We start from the raw sequence: 18,464 nt of genomic DNA, 5'->3' as shown, positions 1-18,464 counted from the left end.
GTCAACATTTCTGTTTGTTTCTCTTCTCAGAGCTGGACAAGGAAGCCCAGGCCCTGCAGGCACTGCTCAGCACCATCAGTAAACCAGTGGTTAGTATTCAATTCGCCTTCTTTCATCTAATTAATGTAATTTGCATGATTTTATGTGACTATTAGTGCTGCGTTCATGAAAACTTGTAATGATGCAAATGTAGTGCATCATTAAACATTCTATTAACATCCATGATGAATTCTTGCTGACAACCTGCTAATGGAGTCAGTCCTGCTGACTAGCATCCATGTGGGAATTCCTATTCCCAAATTTGCCTCTAAACAACTGTGCTGGCAGTTACTAAAAGGTCTGAGCTTTGCTTAGAAAGAAGCACTGACTTTTAACTGAGCACATTCTAAGCTGTCACATCTGCTTTGTGCTTTGCGGCACGTAGACCACTATTTGTTTATTCCCAAAATACAATATAAGAATATACATAAATGCAAAAGATAGTTCCTTCTTTAAAATAACCATTGACACACCTTTTCAAATAGTTTTAAAGGACACATATTATGCTTATATTTCGGTTCCTAATTTTACTTTGTGTTATTACTTGAAAAGGTGTACATTCTCCGATGGTTAGAAAACTATGCATTATGCAAATGTGGGGCATCGTGATGTCACAATTACCAGGAAGTATCGACCATCGAAACATATGTGCCACATTAAAGGAAAGAAATACTGAAAAAGAAGATGTCTCCTTTAATGGCAGCAGCCGTGTACATAAATGAAATTGCTGTTTCACCAGCCGCCGAGTGGGAAGCAGTACAATTGGAAATAGAATATCCTTGACCTAATATAAGATGGATTTGTCACACACAGTCAGGAAGGTCAGACCACCTTGTAAAACTAGAAAAACAAGTCTATTGAAGACTTGATGGTTACGGTTAAGGGTGGACGTCTAATACACGGAAGGTTCTGCTTCAATGGAAAGTCATTCTCTCTGCCACGTTGGTTTGTTAAAGGTCTTACAATTGAACTGTAGGAAGTGAAGTCGTAAGGCCCTCTTTACCAGGGCAGCACCTTCTTCCCTCTCCCTAGGGCAGAGGGGAGGAGGAGGTGCAGACTTGACCTGATTGAGTTCTTCCACATATGAATCCCCCCTGCAGCGTAGCTCAGGCTATTTTTAAACCTCCTCAAAACAGAATAAAAAATCCTAGGATTGCTCAGCACAACCCCACCAAGTGCGCAAAACTCTAGAAGTTGCATCAGCTGGAATATTTTGATCCTCTGTTATTTGCAAGCAGTTGGATTTTTGTGATATTTTTAGATATTTAAAAATAAGAATTAGAAACCTGAAACATTAATATTGACCTGACATGGCCCTTTGGGTTTAGTGTAGGAAAAGTGTGGCAGATTTTGCAGCTGGAGGAATACGATCTTTCTTTCCATGACTTGGTTTGATAGACACACAGTTTAAGTGTTACATAGACTTGATAATGATCCACTTTTACATGATAGGTGTCAGACATCCAGGCCAGAGGAGTGGTAGTGAGCTGGAGTGCGCCCTCCAGGCCAGAGAGCAACAGCAGCAGTGCGGAGGACGACTGCAGCCCTCCGGAGGCCCTCAGCTACGAAGTCTCCATCTCGTTTAGCGGCAAAGATGGGAAATACAAGAGCATGTATTGGTGAGCACAAGCAGTAGGATGAGCACAAGCGGTAGGATGCCATGAAGTTCAACACCAACTTAAAGATGTTTCTGTTTCTTCTTCCAATGCAGTGGGGAAGAAATAAGTGCAACTTTAGAAGACCTTCGACCAGCTACAGACTATCACGTCAGGTTGGCCTCGCCCTCCAGCTGCCTTGGTTTTAACTACAGTGTTAATTCACAGAGGAACATTTTGCAACTACCTTCTTCTCCTTCCCTCAGGGTGCAGGCCATGTGCAACTGTTTACAGGGAAGCCCGTCGGAGGCTGTGAGCTTCACCACTTCAAGCTGTGAGCCGGAACCTCCCAATCCTCCCAGGAAGGCCAGTGGGACCAAGAACACACTCGTTCTCCAGTGGAAGGTAAAAACAGGGGGGACATGATAAATGGATTCAGGACTTTTATTCAGGCATTTATTTGACATCAAAGTACTGTTTTACTAAGAGTAAAAAACATGAAGTAGGTTTACAAGATGTACTTTACACAGTAAAGTGCATATCTTCATCGAGGCCCAACAGCCCTCTTTATGAAACCACATTTGAATTTACTAGATCGAGATTTTTGATTTGGATCGGCATCAATTGGCAATCATTGTTACCAGTCCCCCAAATATGTCTGGGTTTTTTTTTATTTATTTTTTTAATCAAGGTCCCTGAATTTCCTGGGAAAACCACAAAAACGGCCCAAATCTCGCAATAAAAAAAAAAGCCCATTTCCCATCCTTCCACCCACCAAGTTTCAGTTTCAGAAGTTTTTGCTTTAATCATGCTGACAAACAAATCAACCAACCAACCAACCAACCAACAAACAAACAAACAAACCATAACCACCTTGGCGGAGATAAATATCCCCTTCCTTGACAACTGTTGCTAAGATCCCCGTCAGTGTGGCTCCATTTAAGTCACAAAGTTGCAAGCAGTAAAGTGAAAGTGGTTTCACAGAGATGAGTCGCAGTTATAGGAAATATTTAGCATCAGATTTTGAAATAAGACTTCTTACAAGACGTTTCACTCTGAATGCCTGTTTGTATATTTATCTGATCCACCTGTTCACGGTTTATGTTCAGGCTCCATGTGACAATGGTTCCAAAATCCAAAACTACATTCTTCAATGGGATGAGGTAATTTTCTTTATTTATCACGAAAAAAAACATAGAACGAAACTCTTTTTTTCTATTTCGAGTTAAACTAAAGACTTTCTCTCTGAAGGGGAAGGGCACTGGGATTTATGAACAGTGCTACTATGGACCTCAGAAGCAGTACAGAGTGACCAAGCTTTCACCGGCTTCCAGATACTCTTTCTGCCTCGCAGCCAAAAACGACATGGGAGGAAGGTAGGCCCCCCCCCCGCTACTAGTTTACTCCCTGGATCCCCCATTTTGTCCATTTTTCTGTTACCGTTCCTTCCATTCGTTGTCTCCATCTGTGTGTGTGTCTCTCTCTCACTCTGTCTCTCCTGTCTCTTTTCTCCCATTCTCTCCCATCCTCTGTCTCTCGCTCTCTCTCTCTCTCTCTCTCTCTCTCTCTCTCTGCCCTCCCCAGCGAGTTCAGTGAAGTGGTGGACCTGTTCACTTCATGCAGTGTGCCATTGCCACCCTTCCCTCCAGAGCTGGAGAAGGCGGGGGTGACCTGGCTGTGTCTGAAGTGGCAGAGACCCACCAGCTCGCCCAAGGAGGATGACATCTACTATATATTGGAGATGGAGGAGGAAGGCTCGGTATGTCTTGCATAGTTTGTTTCTTACAAGTTTAAAAAAACGGATTGAAATGCACAAATGACTTGGCAACATCTGCAAAATACTAAACGTATTGTTTCCGCTCTGTGTAAAGTGCTTTCTGCAGTTGAAGAGTCATTACTGTTTAGAGGCTGGAACTGCCAAGTGTTTCTCTTTGATTGTCTGACTGCATTAAATATTTACAGCATTAACAAAGTACACTTACAGTTTTCACAATTATAATCAAAGAATGATCAAAATCAATGTCCCTGGTTCATGCATCCTCTCACAGCTTCTTAGTTTATTCATTTCAACCCAGCCAAATGAAGAAAATCTAACTCGCCTCTTATGCCGCGTTACAACCTCGCAGCTCGGAATTTCCGACCCTGAGTCAGAAGTTGCAACTGGAAGTCCCCTCAAGTCGGATTTTCAACTCGAAAAGTCAGAGGAAACTCACCACCCTGACTTCAAAAACCAAGATGGCCCCTCCATATATCAACAGTAGTGAAAGCTGTAGTTTTTACAGTTTATTAGCACTTATGTCATTAAATATGTTGATCACATAGTACTGTCCAATTACTGTCTGTGGACGTTGTACTACGGTGTTAGTATGTGTAAAATGCAGCGTAATGCTTTATTATGAACTGTTTTTGCTAACAATTGCTCGCTGGCTAATGTAAACATTGTTCCTGTGCAACTGGAGCGCCATCAACTCAGGTTAATGTGACGTCATGCCACGGGCCGGGCTCCGAGGTGTAATGGAACGCCGCATTATTTCTTGCGATACTTTCACAGTTTCCTCTTAAAGTTACATGTCATTTATACCTACTGTCACCTCTACCTGCAGATATAGGGCCTCCCAGGGAAATCACCAAAAAAAGGCTCCTCTATCCCCTGTAGCTGTTTGTCTCCAGCAGACCACTTTGTTTTCTGTGCTACAATGGTTGTCTTGTAAGTCATTGCTCACCTGGTTGTTTTCTTTCTCCCACTGTCGTTTGTCTGTGTCCCAGGGATATGGCTTCCAGCCAAGCTACGACGGCGACGAGCTATCCTGCACCGTCAGGAGTCTCCACAGGAGCACCAAGTACAAGTTTAGGGTAAGAAAACAGCACCGTGATGTTTTGCAGTCAAAGCTGTTGATCCACGGCTTTAATTTGAACCGCAGTTTAGTGTGTATGGGCAGGGGGGACAGGCTTCAGCCAGGGAGAGTGCAGACGCCCACAGTGGCCCTATGACTCATCCATGTGCAGGATTGTGTCAACAGGGTGGGGGGCAACTGACAGGAAGGGTCAGTATTAAACATCTAAACATTTTTTGGGATTGATTTATAGTTCTTTGTCTTTTTTTTTTTTTTACAACATATCTTTTTTAACACTGCTTATATTAGATATAAAAATCAGCTGGTTTTGACAGCTTTACTCGTTCCCTTGGTTTTTGAATAACTCATAGAATCTGCTCCGGGCAGATTTGTAAAAGGTGTCGAAAATCTTAAATTTCTCATTGTAAAAGCTGCAGGTTTTCTGTGCAATGTGTCGGCAACGTGTGTCAGAATGAGACGTTTCGCTTCTCGCTCACAACACATGAATGAAGAGTGTGTTAATGAATTTAAGGGCTGAGGCAAATTTTTGAAGAGGACCAAACCGACTCAAATGTGATTCCAACACTGCTGGGATTAGTGGTTCAATCCCCATTCGGGCCATTCATGCTAAATACATATGCAGCCATAATTCTCTAAGGCTCTTAAGATAAATGTATCTTGAGGTTTTCAGCTCTGCCTGCGGCTGGCAGCCCCACAGGGCATTCAGACTGAGCGTGAGCCAACTTGTTCAAACCAGGGCTGGGGCCTGTAATATAATTATGTATAACAACTTAAAAAAACATAAACATTATTGCCTTTTAAATGATTTGGCTCGTAACGTTCACAGTTTTTCTTATTGTTAGCAAAGCCCATGGAAAGACCAGAACAAACAGTCAATTTATATAATTTCCGAGTGTGTAGCTCCTGTGCCAAATGTCGCTGTTGTCCAAAAACATTTCAATATTTTCAATGAGGCACTCTGTCGCACTGGGTGATTTTGTTCCAGTGAAAACCACTGCTGTATTTTGAGATGATCTCACATATACCATCTTACTTCTGCAAGTACTCAGCTGTGTGTATTAATGTACAGAAAAATACTGCCCAACATACTTAATTTACTACTAGAAATGAATCTATACATCGATTACTCCCAAAAATAAAACCAGTAACTGATTTTCATGTTGTGTTGTGATCAGTGTACATTTGTAATCCTATTTTTAGATCAACTCTCTTTAGCAAGAAGAACCAACAGGCTTGAGAGTGAGTGATACAGGGAAGTTAGAAAGTTGTGTCACAGTTTAATTCATTGTTGGTTTTGGGCTTTTTATGGGACTTGTTGACAATAATAAAGATGAAGAAAGAATATAAACATTTAAACTAACTCATATAAATTCAGTTTCATTACATTGCTCATGTAATCTCACTATAATGAGTCGAATCTCTGTCTGTACATATGTAATTCACCTTTCTCGAAAAACTGTCCCATCCACTTCAAACCTGGTAGGTATGTTGCTTAGAGCCCAATGTAAAGACTGAGAATTAGAAGGCTTTACTCACATAGCCAGAAAAACCCACACCACAGCATTCTCAGACAATACTCACAGAAAGTTATTGTTACCCAAACAAACCACCATATGCCCAAATGAAAGGTTCATTAGTCACCCTCGAGACCCCCCCCACCCCCCCCTCTCCCCCTTTCACTCTCTCCCTCATGTCCAATTATCCAGCTGTGCAGTGTGAGCAGAGGCTGGGTGCTGTGCACGTTTGTCTTGGTACAGTATGGATATGAGCTGCACTCAGCAGGCCCACAGAGATTTTCACATAACTGCAGATGTGCCGTGCTGAAATGCAAATGCCACTAAAGCTTATTGCCTCATTTTTTCAATTGCAGTGCTTGTGGTGCAGAAACTGTTTTGTTGAAACGACCCTGTAGATTTAAGGAGCTGAATCTTTCTGATGATGTGGTGTTTTTCCGAGGCCATTTTAGATGTTACACTCACTCTGTGTCTCAGATCCCTTCATTACCCTTCTCTGAGTCTAGTCAGTGCTTGTTATCAGGAAACATAATGACCTTTTATGCACTCACTATGCACTGACTGACATCAGTGATATGACTTCTCACGGCCTGTATTAATGTACTTTCTCCAGGTGGCGGCATACAACTCAGAAGGGAAGAGCAACCCCAGCCAGGTGGTTGAGTTCATCACGAACCCAGACAGACCCAGTGGTCCCTGCAGGCCTGTCATCAGAGGAAGAGTCCTGCCCAACAGTTTCAAGATGGCCTGGGGTGAGCGTTTTACTTATCATGTGTCCTTTCTTATATAAAGACACTCAAGTCTTACATGGCGAGGCACAGTTACGCTCACAGTTCTCATTGAGCTCTGCCTGATCAGAGATAATTCTACTGGAGACGGATGACGTTCCTTGTAGTCGGTATAAAAGATGAAGTGACAGTCTCTGTCATTCAGACGTCAGCATGAGTTCTTCCTTCTCACTGGACACACGCGTCACTCACTGCCTCCAGTTTTCTGAAGGGGGGGAAAAGTAATGTTTGCAGATCATTGGAAAAACAGTGCTTCATCTACAGTTATATTTTCCCTTTTGTTTATGATTTGGGGGAATTATTGGGAATTCTGCTACCTCGAAGGCACTCAAGCACATTTTTGCTGGAAATAATCGATTCTCGAGTTGATGTCCAGACATAGCGAGAACTCAGCTTACTCTTATTCAGAGGCTTTACCTAGGTGAGGGATTTGGTTAATGCAGTTTTAAAAAAAATGTTTGTATTTGTTTGTTTTGAAATTCAGAGCCACCAAAAGAAAATGGTGGAGCAGAAGTCACTAAATTCGTTGTGGAGCTGTCTGAGGGCTTAAGTGGTGAGTTCTACATTTAAAAAATGAAATATTCAAATTATGTTTTGCACTTTGAAAACATTGAAATAATTGCAATTTATTTGAAATGTTTTGCACTCAGGCATGTCATGGGAGCTGGTGTACTCGGGCCCAGCGATGGAGCACGTGTGTGAGGGTTTGAAGCCGGGCTGCTCCTACCAGACGCGAGTTTACTGCATGAGCGAGGGGGGGCAGAGCCCGGTGAGTCACTCAGCATCAGCACACGTGCACAGACACAGCCGCACACATGGGTCTTGTGTCTCGCCACAGGAATTCAAAAAGGTTGCTGATCAGTACATTGATCATAAATCAGCCATTTTTATTTAAAAAATGAATCTACATCCTCTCCTAACACTCTCCTAATATTGGTTACCACAGCCCACTAAACAATGTAGTACCCCTGATTATTGTGTACTGTTTTTCTGTTGGCTTCCTTATTGCTGATGCATTTCTTGGCTGTTAAATACACTGCAGTTGTTAGGCCAGGAAGCTCTGAATCTCACCACGTCACGTCCCGTGGTTGATCTGATCAATTTTACATGAGTCAAGATATGCTTCTCTATTTATGGTGAGTTTTAATAGGAAATTGTCATTCTCACAGTCTCCTATGTTGGGAGATGAGACAGTGCTTCCTGGTGTGCAAGTACAAGGCAAAGCCCTCTCATCGATTAACCCTCCTTGCATGTGTCAGAGGATGTTTTTCTTAATTAGTTCAGTTCACAGACCCTTTTCATTAATTTCTTCATCAGCTGTTAGTGCATGCATTTATTCATGATGGGGCCTCTAAAGAAACATGACTCACGGTGGCGAGCTCCTGCCTTTCCGTGCAGCACAATGTGACATAACACTCACATGTTTGCCTTTTGTCACAGTAGTTCAGTTTGCAAAATAAAATAAACCCCAGAAAATCTGCCTAACTTTACCCACGGCTCTGTAAGGAACACAGAACGCACCTCTGAATGCTGCGTTCACATTTGCCTCCTCGCTCGTGTGCTTTAGCCTGAATCCGATAAGCTGGTGAAAATGACAATATGTACGCATCGACTTTGTGTTGTGCGAGAGATAAAGACGCAGGATGTGCGATTGTTGATTTTTTTTTTTTCTCTTGGTCCTAATTGGTGTGTTGTCTTCCCTTGCAAGCTGTCGGAGACCCTGCAGGTCCAGACTCCCGCAGTGCCCCCAGGGCCCTGCCAGCCCCCTCGGCTGGTGGGCAAGCCCAAAGCCAGGGAGGTGCAACTGCGCTGGGGTGAGTCATTCCTCTCCAACTCAAATCTGTGTGGGATGTAGCTTCTGTTGATGCATTTATTTGTCTAGCAAATAACTTCAAAGCTGCAAGCTTTGAAGTTATTTGCAGTTTGTAAGATTATCTTTGTAAATATACTGTATCTGACAGCACTTTTAAAGGATATAGGTTTATAACCACTGGTTTCACAAATTTTCCAGGCGCCCCTCAGGTAGACGGAGGCAGCCCAGTGTCCTGCTACAGTGTGGAAGTGAGTGGGCTGCAGTCTGAGGACAGCAGGGAGGTTTACCAGGGTCCAGAGCTGGACTGCTCTGTGGGAGGATTAATGCCTGGAAAAACCTACAGCTTCCGGCTCAAGGCAGCGAATAAAGCTGGGGTGAGAACGTCTGTCAAAGCTGATCTATCAATAACAGGAAGAGTTTTTTTTTTTTTTCTGATTCATGCTTTCAACCCTCTCTCACTAAATTTGATTTGAAACGTCTAATATTAGATTCTTCAGCTGTATGAAAATGTTATTCCTTCTCTCGTGTGGATAGTTCGGACCTCTCTCAGAGCGCTGTGAAGTCACAACCGGCCCCGGGGCGCCGGAGCCGTGTCGAACTCCCTCCACCACATGCAAGTCCCCCAGCTGTGTTGTCGTGACCTGGGAGGTAAAACCAACTCCATTCCACTGTTTCCCCCTCAGATGCACACAAATGATCATTTCACATAAATCATTCTGAGAACCATATAGGTTACATTATTAAAAAGACATCACAGTCTCCTCTGTAAGTGCTGATGTGTAATTTGTCTGATTTTGTCTTCGAGGCTCCTTCATGCAACGGAGCAGTGGTGACAGAGTTTCGCCTGGAGTGGGGGGCTGCTGAAGGAAGCATGCAGGTGTCCTACAGTGGACCGGGGCTCGGCCATGAAATGAAGGGGCTGCTGCCTGCAACCAACTACTTCTGCCGGGTGCAGGTGAGCAATAACAAATGCTTGATTTGTCCTGTGAAGCTTCTTCATTAAACATTAAGATCATTAAAATCTCATCTTACAAACCCTGTTTGAGTAATTTCAGTTTAAATATTGAGTGAGAACGTATTAAGAATTCAGGGGCATTCAATAGAATACAGGAATTTCCAGAATAAGGTCACTAATTCAACAAAATAATTTCCTGTGTGGGTCTGTGGAAACTAATCTGATCAGATGAGCGAGTTTGTTCCTCTCACAGGTTTGAGATCATTTTAACAACATCAGTATAAAATATGGAAATTCACACCTCCTTTAAATGGAGGAAGTTGAATACAGTATATTTTAACTTCAATTTCTGAAACGTCACACTACTGATGCTTTCAGTTTTGTTTCGCCGCTTTGATCAGCTACGTTCAAGCAAAGATCAGCCGGTCAAAGGAGGGGGAGGTATTAAAAGATTTTGTCTTTTTGAAAGTGTAGATACCCTGTGCAATGGATTTTTTGATCTCATCAAGATGAATACACTGAGTTAAACCACATCTCAGTTGTGCTGTTGCACTGAATGAATTTCTCAACGGTCACCAATGAATCCAGCACTTGTCTACTAGAGGAGACGTTAGAGGCTGGCATTAAAACTTCGGCTTTGTCCTTCGGGTCTGGTGCAGGCTGAAATTTCAGACCATGCTGTTCTTTCTCTCGCAGCCTCTTTTGTGGTTCAACGGGGGATGAAGGAAGGAACAGTGGCTGCTTATGAGCCCTCACACACTGTGGTTTCCCTCCTCACACACAGTCCTCAGTACAGGCAGTGCCATCCCTAAATATTACACTTTAGTCAGGCTATAGATCCAGACTTTCATTGTAGAAGTTGTTTAAAAACATAACATAATCCTTTTAGAAATTTAAAACCTTACACCTGTTGAATCTTACCAGCTGTTTACATTGGCACTCCACCTTGTGGTCAAATATGGGTGTTACACGTGTTGTTTCACATGACACGTATGAGTTGGCGTTGACTCGGGTGTTGTTGATGTTGTTGTTGTGCAGGCTGTGAACGTGGCCGGTGTGGGGCCCTTCAGCGAGGCAGTGCTGTGCCAGACCCCCTGCTCTGTGCCTGCTGCCGTCAGCAACATCTACGCGCTGAAGGAGTCCGATCTGCAGAGGTACGAGACCCCGGTGGATGCAGATGAAGACGAGGAAGAGGAGGAAAGCGATTCCCGGCCGCCGCCGCCGCTCTACTCGCCGTCCACCTGCCTGGGCATTTCCTGGGACAGCCCATGTGACCACGGCTCTGAGATTACCTCCTACCTGATTGACCTCGGAGAGCGCCAGCCCGTCTCCATCGGCCCCGTCAGCAAACACATCATTCAGCATCTGCAGCCGGACACCAGCTACAGGTAGAAACTTCCTCCTCGTCGTAAGGTCAAAGGGTTACGAAATTTGTACCACGCAACATGTCAACTTTCAGACGTCAACAAGAGCGAACAGATAAGAAACTTTTAGAGCATAACATGTGATACAAATCAAATTACACACACAATTTTAATTCTGGGCATAAAAGAGGAAAACCAAATATGATTCAATACATTTGTAAAGTCTGGTTTATCCAGGACAGGCAACATTTAGACTTAACTAGACTTTGGACTTTACCTCCTTTACCATCAAAGCCGAAATGAAAGCGGCTTGTTTTTGATTCATGATTATAAAAGAGGTTTATTTTTACGGGGAAACTACACTCGTGCATCGTTGCATGAAATAAAATCCCGTTCGTCAATTTATTTATTTTTATCTCAAAAGTCATCTGCACAGGATGTACAATTACATGCTGTTTGTCTCAAGCCCACACAGCTCTGTGGCAGAATCACGGTGAAGTCTGACGGTGACGTGTTCTCCGTTGACTTGGCCCCACACATTTGATTTGTACTGAAACACAGAGGTTGAATTAAAGTGCCGACTTTTAGCTCTCAGGAGACGCAGAGTCAAAACAATATCAAATGTCACTCAGACTGTGCATTAACAGAGGCTGAACGTAAACACCTGTCAGTGAGATGAAATACTGTTGATACCATGATGACAGGCACTGCAGGGTCTCAGCTCAGGTCGGCTCAGGCTACATTCATATCAAGGCTAATTTAAAAAACAGTTTTAAACGATCTCTGTCCAGACGAGTGTTTTAGCTCCTTATCAAAAATTATCTCCATGATCCATACTAACACGCTGAAAACCTACATCACGTTTCGATGTTAACAGGAAGCAGATTGTCTTGGTTGCTTAGTAGCAGAAAATATTATAAACGAGGAGCAGCAGTGGTGAAAAGTACGATTTGGGATTTAATTTTCTTTGACCGACAACAAGGTGAAACTGTTACCGACAGGAAGTGTGGGCATCGCTTTGCATTCTCCTCTGGTAGTCGAGTTGTGGCTGATAAGGGGCCAATCAAGGAGTGAATGTGGGTAACTGCAGGTTAATGCACCAGAAAACTACTGAAGAGTGTCGAGGCTTAAACACAGCAACAGGGATGCATTAATGTGGATGTAGCCTCTGACGTTGACATCTCTTCTCTTCTTCCTCCTCAGGATCCGAATCCAGGCCCTGAACAGCCTGGGAGCCGGCCCCTTTAGTCACACCTTCAAGCTGAAGACCAAGCCCCTGCCCCCGCAGCCACCCCGCCTGGAGTGCACTGCCTTCAGCCACCAGACCCTCAGGCTCAAGTGGGGCGATGGCCCAGCCAAAGCCGCCACCTCAGACGCCCTCCAGTATCAGCTGCAGAGTGGAGACAAGAGCGGCAGGTCGGTGCCCCCCCCCCCTCCATACTGATAAACCTCAAGTATTAAGGGTCCTGATCATACCTGATTATTAAGATTAAGATGTTTCCTAGGTGATATGATTATAACGTCTAGGTTACGGCTGAGTTGTGATCGGATCTCACTTCTTTGCTCTAAAAGCAAATAAACACTTATATCATTTACGTTTGCGAGGATCAGATGTTGCTTGTTTGCTCACGTTGTTAACAAGCAGGAGGCAGCAATGCAATTTTCTGTGTTTCGTCTGTGTCAACACAGACTCAGTCTATTTCTTGGTGTGTTCCAGGAAAAAACAAATCACGTTAGATGTTTGACTCACTCGTGAAATTCTATATCGCCGTTGCTTTTTCAAAAATGTTCAGACATAGTGAACAAAGCAGAATAATTATGCACTCCCGCTGACGGAGAGGACGCCATTTAACGGCGGCGCATGTTAGTGGTTCAGTTGCACGTTCATGTGCTGAAAGGACTGTGAATGTAGTCTGACCGATTGGATGTTTTACTTCAAGCTGTCCACTGGTGACCTGATCACACAGGAGGTGTTAGTACCAGGTGTGATCAGGGCAGAGTAGGGTGGGGCACGTGGACCATAACGCACCAGAAAGAGCTTTATAAGGAGAACTGATGATTTACTGTATATTTCCTGGCAGAGGAGTTGCTCCTCTTGTTTGCCTTTTGTCATCTTTACCCTTTTGCTCATTAAATTCTCTCTCTCTCTCTCTCTCCCTCCCTCAGATTTATATCCTTGTATAAAGGACCCCTCCACACACACAAAGTCCAGAGGCTTAATGAGTCTACCTCTTATATGTTCCGCATCCAGGCCTTTAATGAGGCGGGCGAAGGGCCCTTCTCCAATGTTTACACATTCACCACCCCACGCTCTCCTCCAGCTCCTGTCAAAGGTACAGAGACACACTTCTCTCTCTCTTTTTATATCTGTCTTTCTTTCGCTCTTTTTTTTAATATCCTTTCTTTCTCTTTCTCTCTCTCCCTCTCTTCTCTCTTACCTTTCCTCTCTCCCTCTTTTCCCTCTCTCTGACCTTTATTTCTTTATTCACTCTTTCTCTTTTCTCTCTCTCATTCGTCTTTCTCTTTTATTACTTATCCACTCTTTCTTTCTCTCACTATTTCTTTATATACTTTTTCTCCCTTTCACTCTTTCTTCTTTTTTACTCTTTCTTTCTTGATTTACTCTTTCTTTGTCCCTCTCTCTCCCTCTCTCTCTCTCAGCGCTTGTTTCCTCAACAAACTTTTCTCAAGGTTTCTAACCTCTGGTAATTGATTTGTGTTTGATTAAGACTCGTGTGGAAGAGATTCACGTCGTCCTCACGTGTCGAGTCGTTTCTGCAGTTTCTCTTTTGATCCCTGATTGGCTCTTATGTGCCAGTTTGTCAGTGTTACTCAACAATTGGTCTCCACTCAGTGAAGTGGACTCTCAACTGTTTGAATGCAGACCAATTTGAACATCGGGTCTAAAGCTTAATATCAATATGATACAAAGGATGAAACCCCGCCCACACACGCACACACACACACAATCGTGTATCATGACCTCACCAGTTCAGTACAACCACGTATTTTTTATTGTTTTACTTAAAATGCCACCTACCTAAAGAAGAGCATGACTCACACTGACGACTCTGTGCTCATGGCGAAAAAGTTAGATGTTGCATGTCTGAAATTCACTCTTTAGTTCAGCTGAGTCACTTCACATATCAAAGCAAGTTCTTTTGTATTAAAACAAACACTTTCTTTAGCAGCAACCATTTTTTAAAAATATCTCAAAGCTTTGATTCAAACAGAAACTTGAGAAAATGTGCGTGTTAAAACGCTTCAAGAGAATCCTTTCAAATTTGGCACAAATGTTCACTGAGACTGATTCGATTTCAGTGGTCAAAGGTCTGATCTGATTGTTATAGTGTAATTTATTTTAGTTCTTGTTGATTTTAAGTCTAAGTTTTATTCATATTTATTTTCTCATGCTCTCCCTCCAGCCCCTAAAGTGGAGCGTCTCGATGACAACTCCTGTGAGGTCACATGGGAGGCCCTACCGCCCATGAAGGGGGACCCCATCACCTACACCTTGCAGTCCATGATGGGAAACTCTGAGTTCAAACAGGTACTGGCGTCGTCGTGTGAAGGTTCTTCGTGTGTTGTGTCCTTCCCTTGTTACCTGTGGGTGACCCCCCATTCATCACGGTGGCCTTTTGTCGCAGACCGGGATGCAGATGGTACCGGGGGTCTTAACGTTTTCACTGTGTGGCACTGCAGCGTCCTGCATCAGTCACTGCTGGCTTTAAATTGCCCATTATGCAAACGTCATTGATCCTCGAGGTTTCCCAGGTGTCGAGCCCCTGCCTGCACATCCATCGCTCTGTGGCCTCCACCACGTTAATGTGGAATAATGGCTACTGCCGGTTTATGCTAATCTCACCACATGATACATGGCAATCGAATCAGGGAGGTGAAATATGTGGCTGCCATTCAGCGCAAGTTTGTTTCCATGGTTATTATCAGTCCGAATATATATTCTAAAAGGTTTGTACCCTCCTCCGGTTGCCTGTGGTTTTTATCCTGCCAAATTATAAACAAGAAACGAGGAGACTGTTATTTTTTTTCATTTACACCCACTTTTATAATTCACATGAAAAGTTGGTTCACTCAGAAAATGGAAAATCAAAAAAGTGTCACTCTAGCAACCGAACAAATCAAGGCTCTCCAAAAACTCGTGGGTGTGTCGGCTGGGTGAAGAGCGGAGGCAGATGGTTTCCAAACTTCTGCCAACAAACTAAATAACTCTAACAAAAATAAATTTGAAAATAGTTGGAGCTAAAAGAGGAAGACAAACTGTTCATCCATTATTCCTGACACGGAGCTAAAAGGTGACACGAGAGGAAGTTTGTCACTTTCAGAGTTCAGTACATGGTCAATACAAACAACTTCATTTCACTGATATGAGTCAGGTTCAGTTTATCAAGTTTCTTTCAAGAATTATCTCAGTGAACATGAGGATTATATGGAAGGAAAATAGAGCCTGACGGATTTTATGATCAGCCAACATGAGCCTTTCAAAGACAAATCGGTTTGCTGATATAAAAACTTTTATTTCTACAGAATAAACAATTCAGAAAAGTTGTGCTCTTATGTTTACATTTAAGTTCAAATGTATGTTTCCTCTCCTTGTCTCCTCACGTCTTCTCTTCGTCTCCTCTCCTCCTCAGGCCTACAAAGGCTCCGCCACATCCTTCCACGTGCAGAACATGCAGCCCAGCAGCGACTACCGTTTCCGGGTGTGTGCTATCAGGCAGTGCCAGGACGCCCCTGAGCTGAACGGCTCCTACAGCCCCACAGTGACCCTCTCCCCTCAGAGGAACGAAGTGGCGGTGGGCGGCGGCGCGACCGGCTCGGGATCCAGAGCCGGCACCGAGTCCAACCGAGCCAGACGGAGCCTGACGGACGAGCAGTGCGCTTTCCTCCTCCTCATGGTTTTCGCCGTCATCGCCATCCTCATCGCTTTTGTCATCCAGTACTTTGTCATTAAATGAGCGGTTTTGCGCCACCCAGCTGCAGGGTTATAGCTTTATTCTTCCCCCCCACCCCCTCCCGGTCTCTATTGTTTTGTATCCTTCATTTTATACGTATTTGTTTTCCGTCGTCGACAGAGTAATCGCATTACTCACTGTGGTGTGTGTGGGGAGAGGAAGGGCCGGTGAGTGACAGCTGAATAGCAGATATGAGTCAAGGATGTAACACCTTATTTGGCCCCTGCGATATCGTCCTGACACTCCTGCCTTCGTCAGCCCCGCCCCCAACTTTGTGTGATATCTGTCGTTCAGTTCTGATTTCTGTTGAATTACGATAAGCTTCCTGTGCGTAAGGAACTCCGAAAAGAGCAGGGAAATGGTTTATTTTGGGGGAGAGGGTCAAGGGGGGAAGGGGGCGCTTCGACTCATGTACTTGTTGATTACAGTATATATAGTCATTATTTATATTTCCATTTATGTGTCCAGTATGAAACTGTTTTTTTGATAGGTGTGTTCCTAAGATAGTACGTAGGTGTGTCATTAGCCTATCTGCTATTTGATCCTGGGACCTGGTGGGCCAGTGTTTGCACAGTGAAGGTGTGTGTGTCCAGATGTGTGTATTGTTTGTAGTTCGTGCCACCGAGGTACACGGCTGGGAAGCTCCAGGGCCAGATGAAGGGACTCGAGCCCCTGCTGGAGTTTAAGGGGATCTAGTGAGAGAAGAACCGCAAACGAAAAAAATCTCGCTCACGTTCATTTAGCACTTTCCATCCTTTTAGATGTTCAGAATGTTTAAGGATGCAAAAATGACTGGAGAAATGTTAGTATATTTTTGTACAGTGAAGACGCAAAGGACCTGTAAGTTTGAGGAAAAACAAATGCTCGGTATAAAGTTTAGAAAAACCAACAAAAACCAAACTAACAGTGAATTCTAATTATTTTTACTATCATATAGTTATACTGTAGCTTGTTTTTACAATCATGCAGCTGCTTTACTCCAAAATATTGTTGTTCAGCACAAAAAAATGTATGCTTAACTGTATGTTTTCTTTTATTTTGTTCTTTTGTTTTTTTTTTTCCCCCCCAGTAATTGATTTTGCACCTTAGTGGAAGGAAAAACCTCGACTGACAGCGTCTTGGTCATGTGATGCATTTTATAGAACACACTTTGAGATTGTCCGAGCCCTACTTGTGTTTTGGGTGTTTTAAAAGTTGTACTACCACATTATTATGTCACTGAAACAGCTGATCTGTCTCAGCCAAAAAAAAAATAATCAATTAAATTTAAAACTATAAAAAATGTAAAAAAAATTATTAATTGAAATAAGTATGAACCAGTTGTTTCAGAGGCCTTAATTGGAGAGGGAAAAAAATCTCGGGAGAATTTCTTTATTTCTCTTAAGTTTTCAATGTTTTTCTTTTAGTGTTAGAAAACACTAAGCTGTGTTTTATTTCCTTTTATTTTTTGCATCATTTATTTGACGTTAGTAAACCTACGTAATTGTGCGAGATATTGAAAGTAGTTATATGTATAACCTATGATTTGGTTTTGATTTTGTCTTTTTTGTTTTTTGTCAGGTCATACATTTGTGAAGTATATTTTTTTATAATATTGAAGTAATATAAGTTAATACTCTCCAGAGAAAATAATAAATCCTGAGTACTCATGAATCATGGAACGCAAATGGCAGATACAAAAATATCATGTACTTCCTGTGAATCAAAAAATTTGCCTTTCTCTCTCTGTGTGTTTAAGTATTCGTAACAGATTGCTAACGCGGAGTTCTCACTGGTAATCTGGCTGTAGGGGTCTAGTGTCGTTTGGTCTCGGTGGCAGATTCCTGCCGCTGAGCACCGTTTAAAAAAAAAAAGAAAAATGAAATACAGGTACCTTGCAAAACGTCTTGGATAATTACATGATTTGGTCTTTGAGACATTCTGCAAATGTCTTCTCTTTGTCATTTAAAGAAGTCAAATTCCTATTTTTGATAGCGATTGCAACGTGTGCCATTTTAACACCTCTTCACCCGGGGGCTCACCACCTCTGGCTGGGGGGCGGGGGGGTCAACAAAATGCTACAAAAATGAGTAAAATATGCACAAAAATAGACCATTTTTATGTAATTTTAATGTTTGCAGTTACCTCATACACCGTACATTCCAAAATGAGAAATTTGTTATACTATACATACTACCAGACATATCACTTTAAAATGTTCGTTATGGGAAAAATGTATAATCATAGGTATGTATCTAAAGTGTATCTGTATAGCCATGATATCTACAAAGGATCCATGCACAATAAAAGATTTATAATTCTTAATCGTTTGGGTATTTGTGTGTGTCTGGTTATAACATGGTTCTAATGGCACTGTACAAGGACAACGTGGTTCCAAACAGTTCGATATCCTGCTGTAAATCAGTGGGAGAGACATTAAACTGCACATACACACATTTCAGACCTTTTTCCAACTTTTACTGAATAAACTTAGAAATAAAAACTAACTAGAAGGTGGTTAGTGGCTGTAGTATTAACAGACTAAAACACTCAGAACTGAGGTTTTAGGTTTTTATTCCACTGCTCATC

General features: G+C 42.8%; 1 protein-coding gene across 3 annotated transcripts in view; it reads left to right on the top strand.

Annotated features, from left to right (window-relative positions):
- The window catches only part of fndc3a (fibronectin type III domain containing 3A), a 45,348-nt gene extending 27,382 nt beyond the window's left edge, over positions 1-17,966 (top strand). For 2 of the 3 annotated variants that reach the window (XM_034604059.1, XM_034604057.1), the window contains exons 6-25: positions 31-89; positions 1,492-1,658; positions 1,751-1,810; positions 1,901-2,039; positions 2,744-2,797; positions 2,886-3,010; positions 3,219-3,393; positions 4,401-4,487; positions 6,617-6,755; positions 7,276-7,344; positions 7,442-7,560; positions 8,500-8,605; positions 8,803-8,978; positions 9,139-9,252; positions 9,410-9,559; positions 10,598-10,947; positions 12,127-12,339; positions 13,090-13,256; positions 14,349-14,473; positions 15,576-15,917. In XM_034604059.1, coding sequence (XP_034459950.1) covers positions 31-89; positions 1,492-1,658; positions 1,751-1,810; positions 1,901-2,039; positions 2,744-2,797; positions 2,886-3,010; positions 3,219-3,393; positions 4,401-4,487; positions 6,617-6,755; positions 7,276-7,344; positions 7,442-7,560; positions 8,500-8,605; positions 8,803-8,978; positions 9,139-9,252; positions 9,410-9,559; positions 10,598-10,947; positions 12,127-12,339; positions 13,090-13,256; positions 14,349-14,473; positions 15,576-15,899 — 2,918 coding nt within the window. In that variant the 3' untranslated portion in view covers positions 15,900-15,917. Of the gene's footprint in view, positions 1-30; positions 90-1,491; positions 1,659-1,750; positions 1,811-1,900; positions 2,040-2,743; positions 2,798-2,885; positions 3,011-3,218; positions 3,394-4,400; positions 4,488-6,616; positions 6,756-7,275; positions 7,345-7,441; positions 7,561-8,499; positions 8,606-8,802; positions 8,979-9,138; positions 9,253-9,409; positions 9,560-10,597; positions 10,948-12,126; positions 12,340-13,089; positions 13,257-14,348; positions 14,474-15,575 lie in introns of all 3 variants that reach the window. The other variant, XM_034604058.1, reaches the window with a different exon arrangement.
- The last annotated feature ends 498 nt before the right edge of the window (positions 17,967-18,464 follow it).

The sequence above is a fragment of the Hippoglossus hippoglossus genome, chromosome 13 (assembly GCF_009819705.1).
Source record: "Hippoglossus hippoglossus isolate fHipHip1 chromosome 13, fHipHip1.pri, whole genome shotgun sequence".
NCBI classification, from domain to species: Eukaryota; Metazoa; Chordata; class Actinopteri; order Pleuronectiformes; family Pleuronectidae; genus Hippoglossus; species Hippoglossus hippoglossus.
This window is presented reverse-complemented; position numbering and strand designations above follow the sequence as displayed.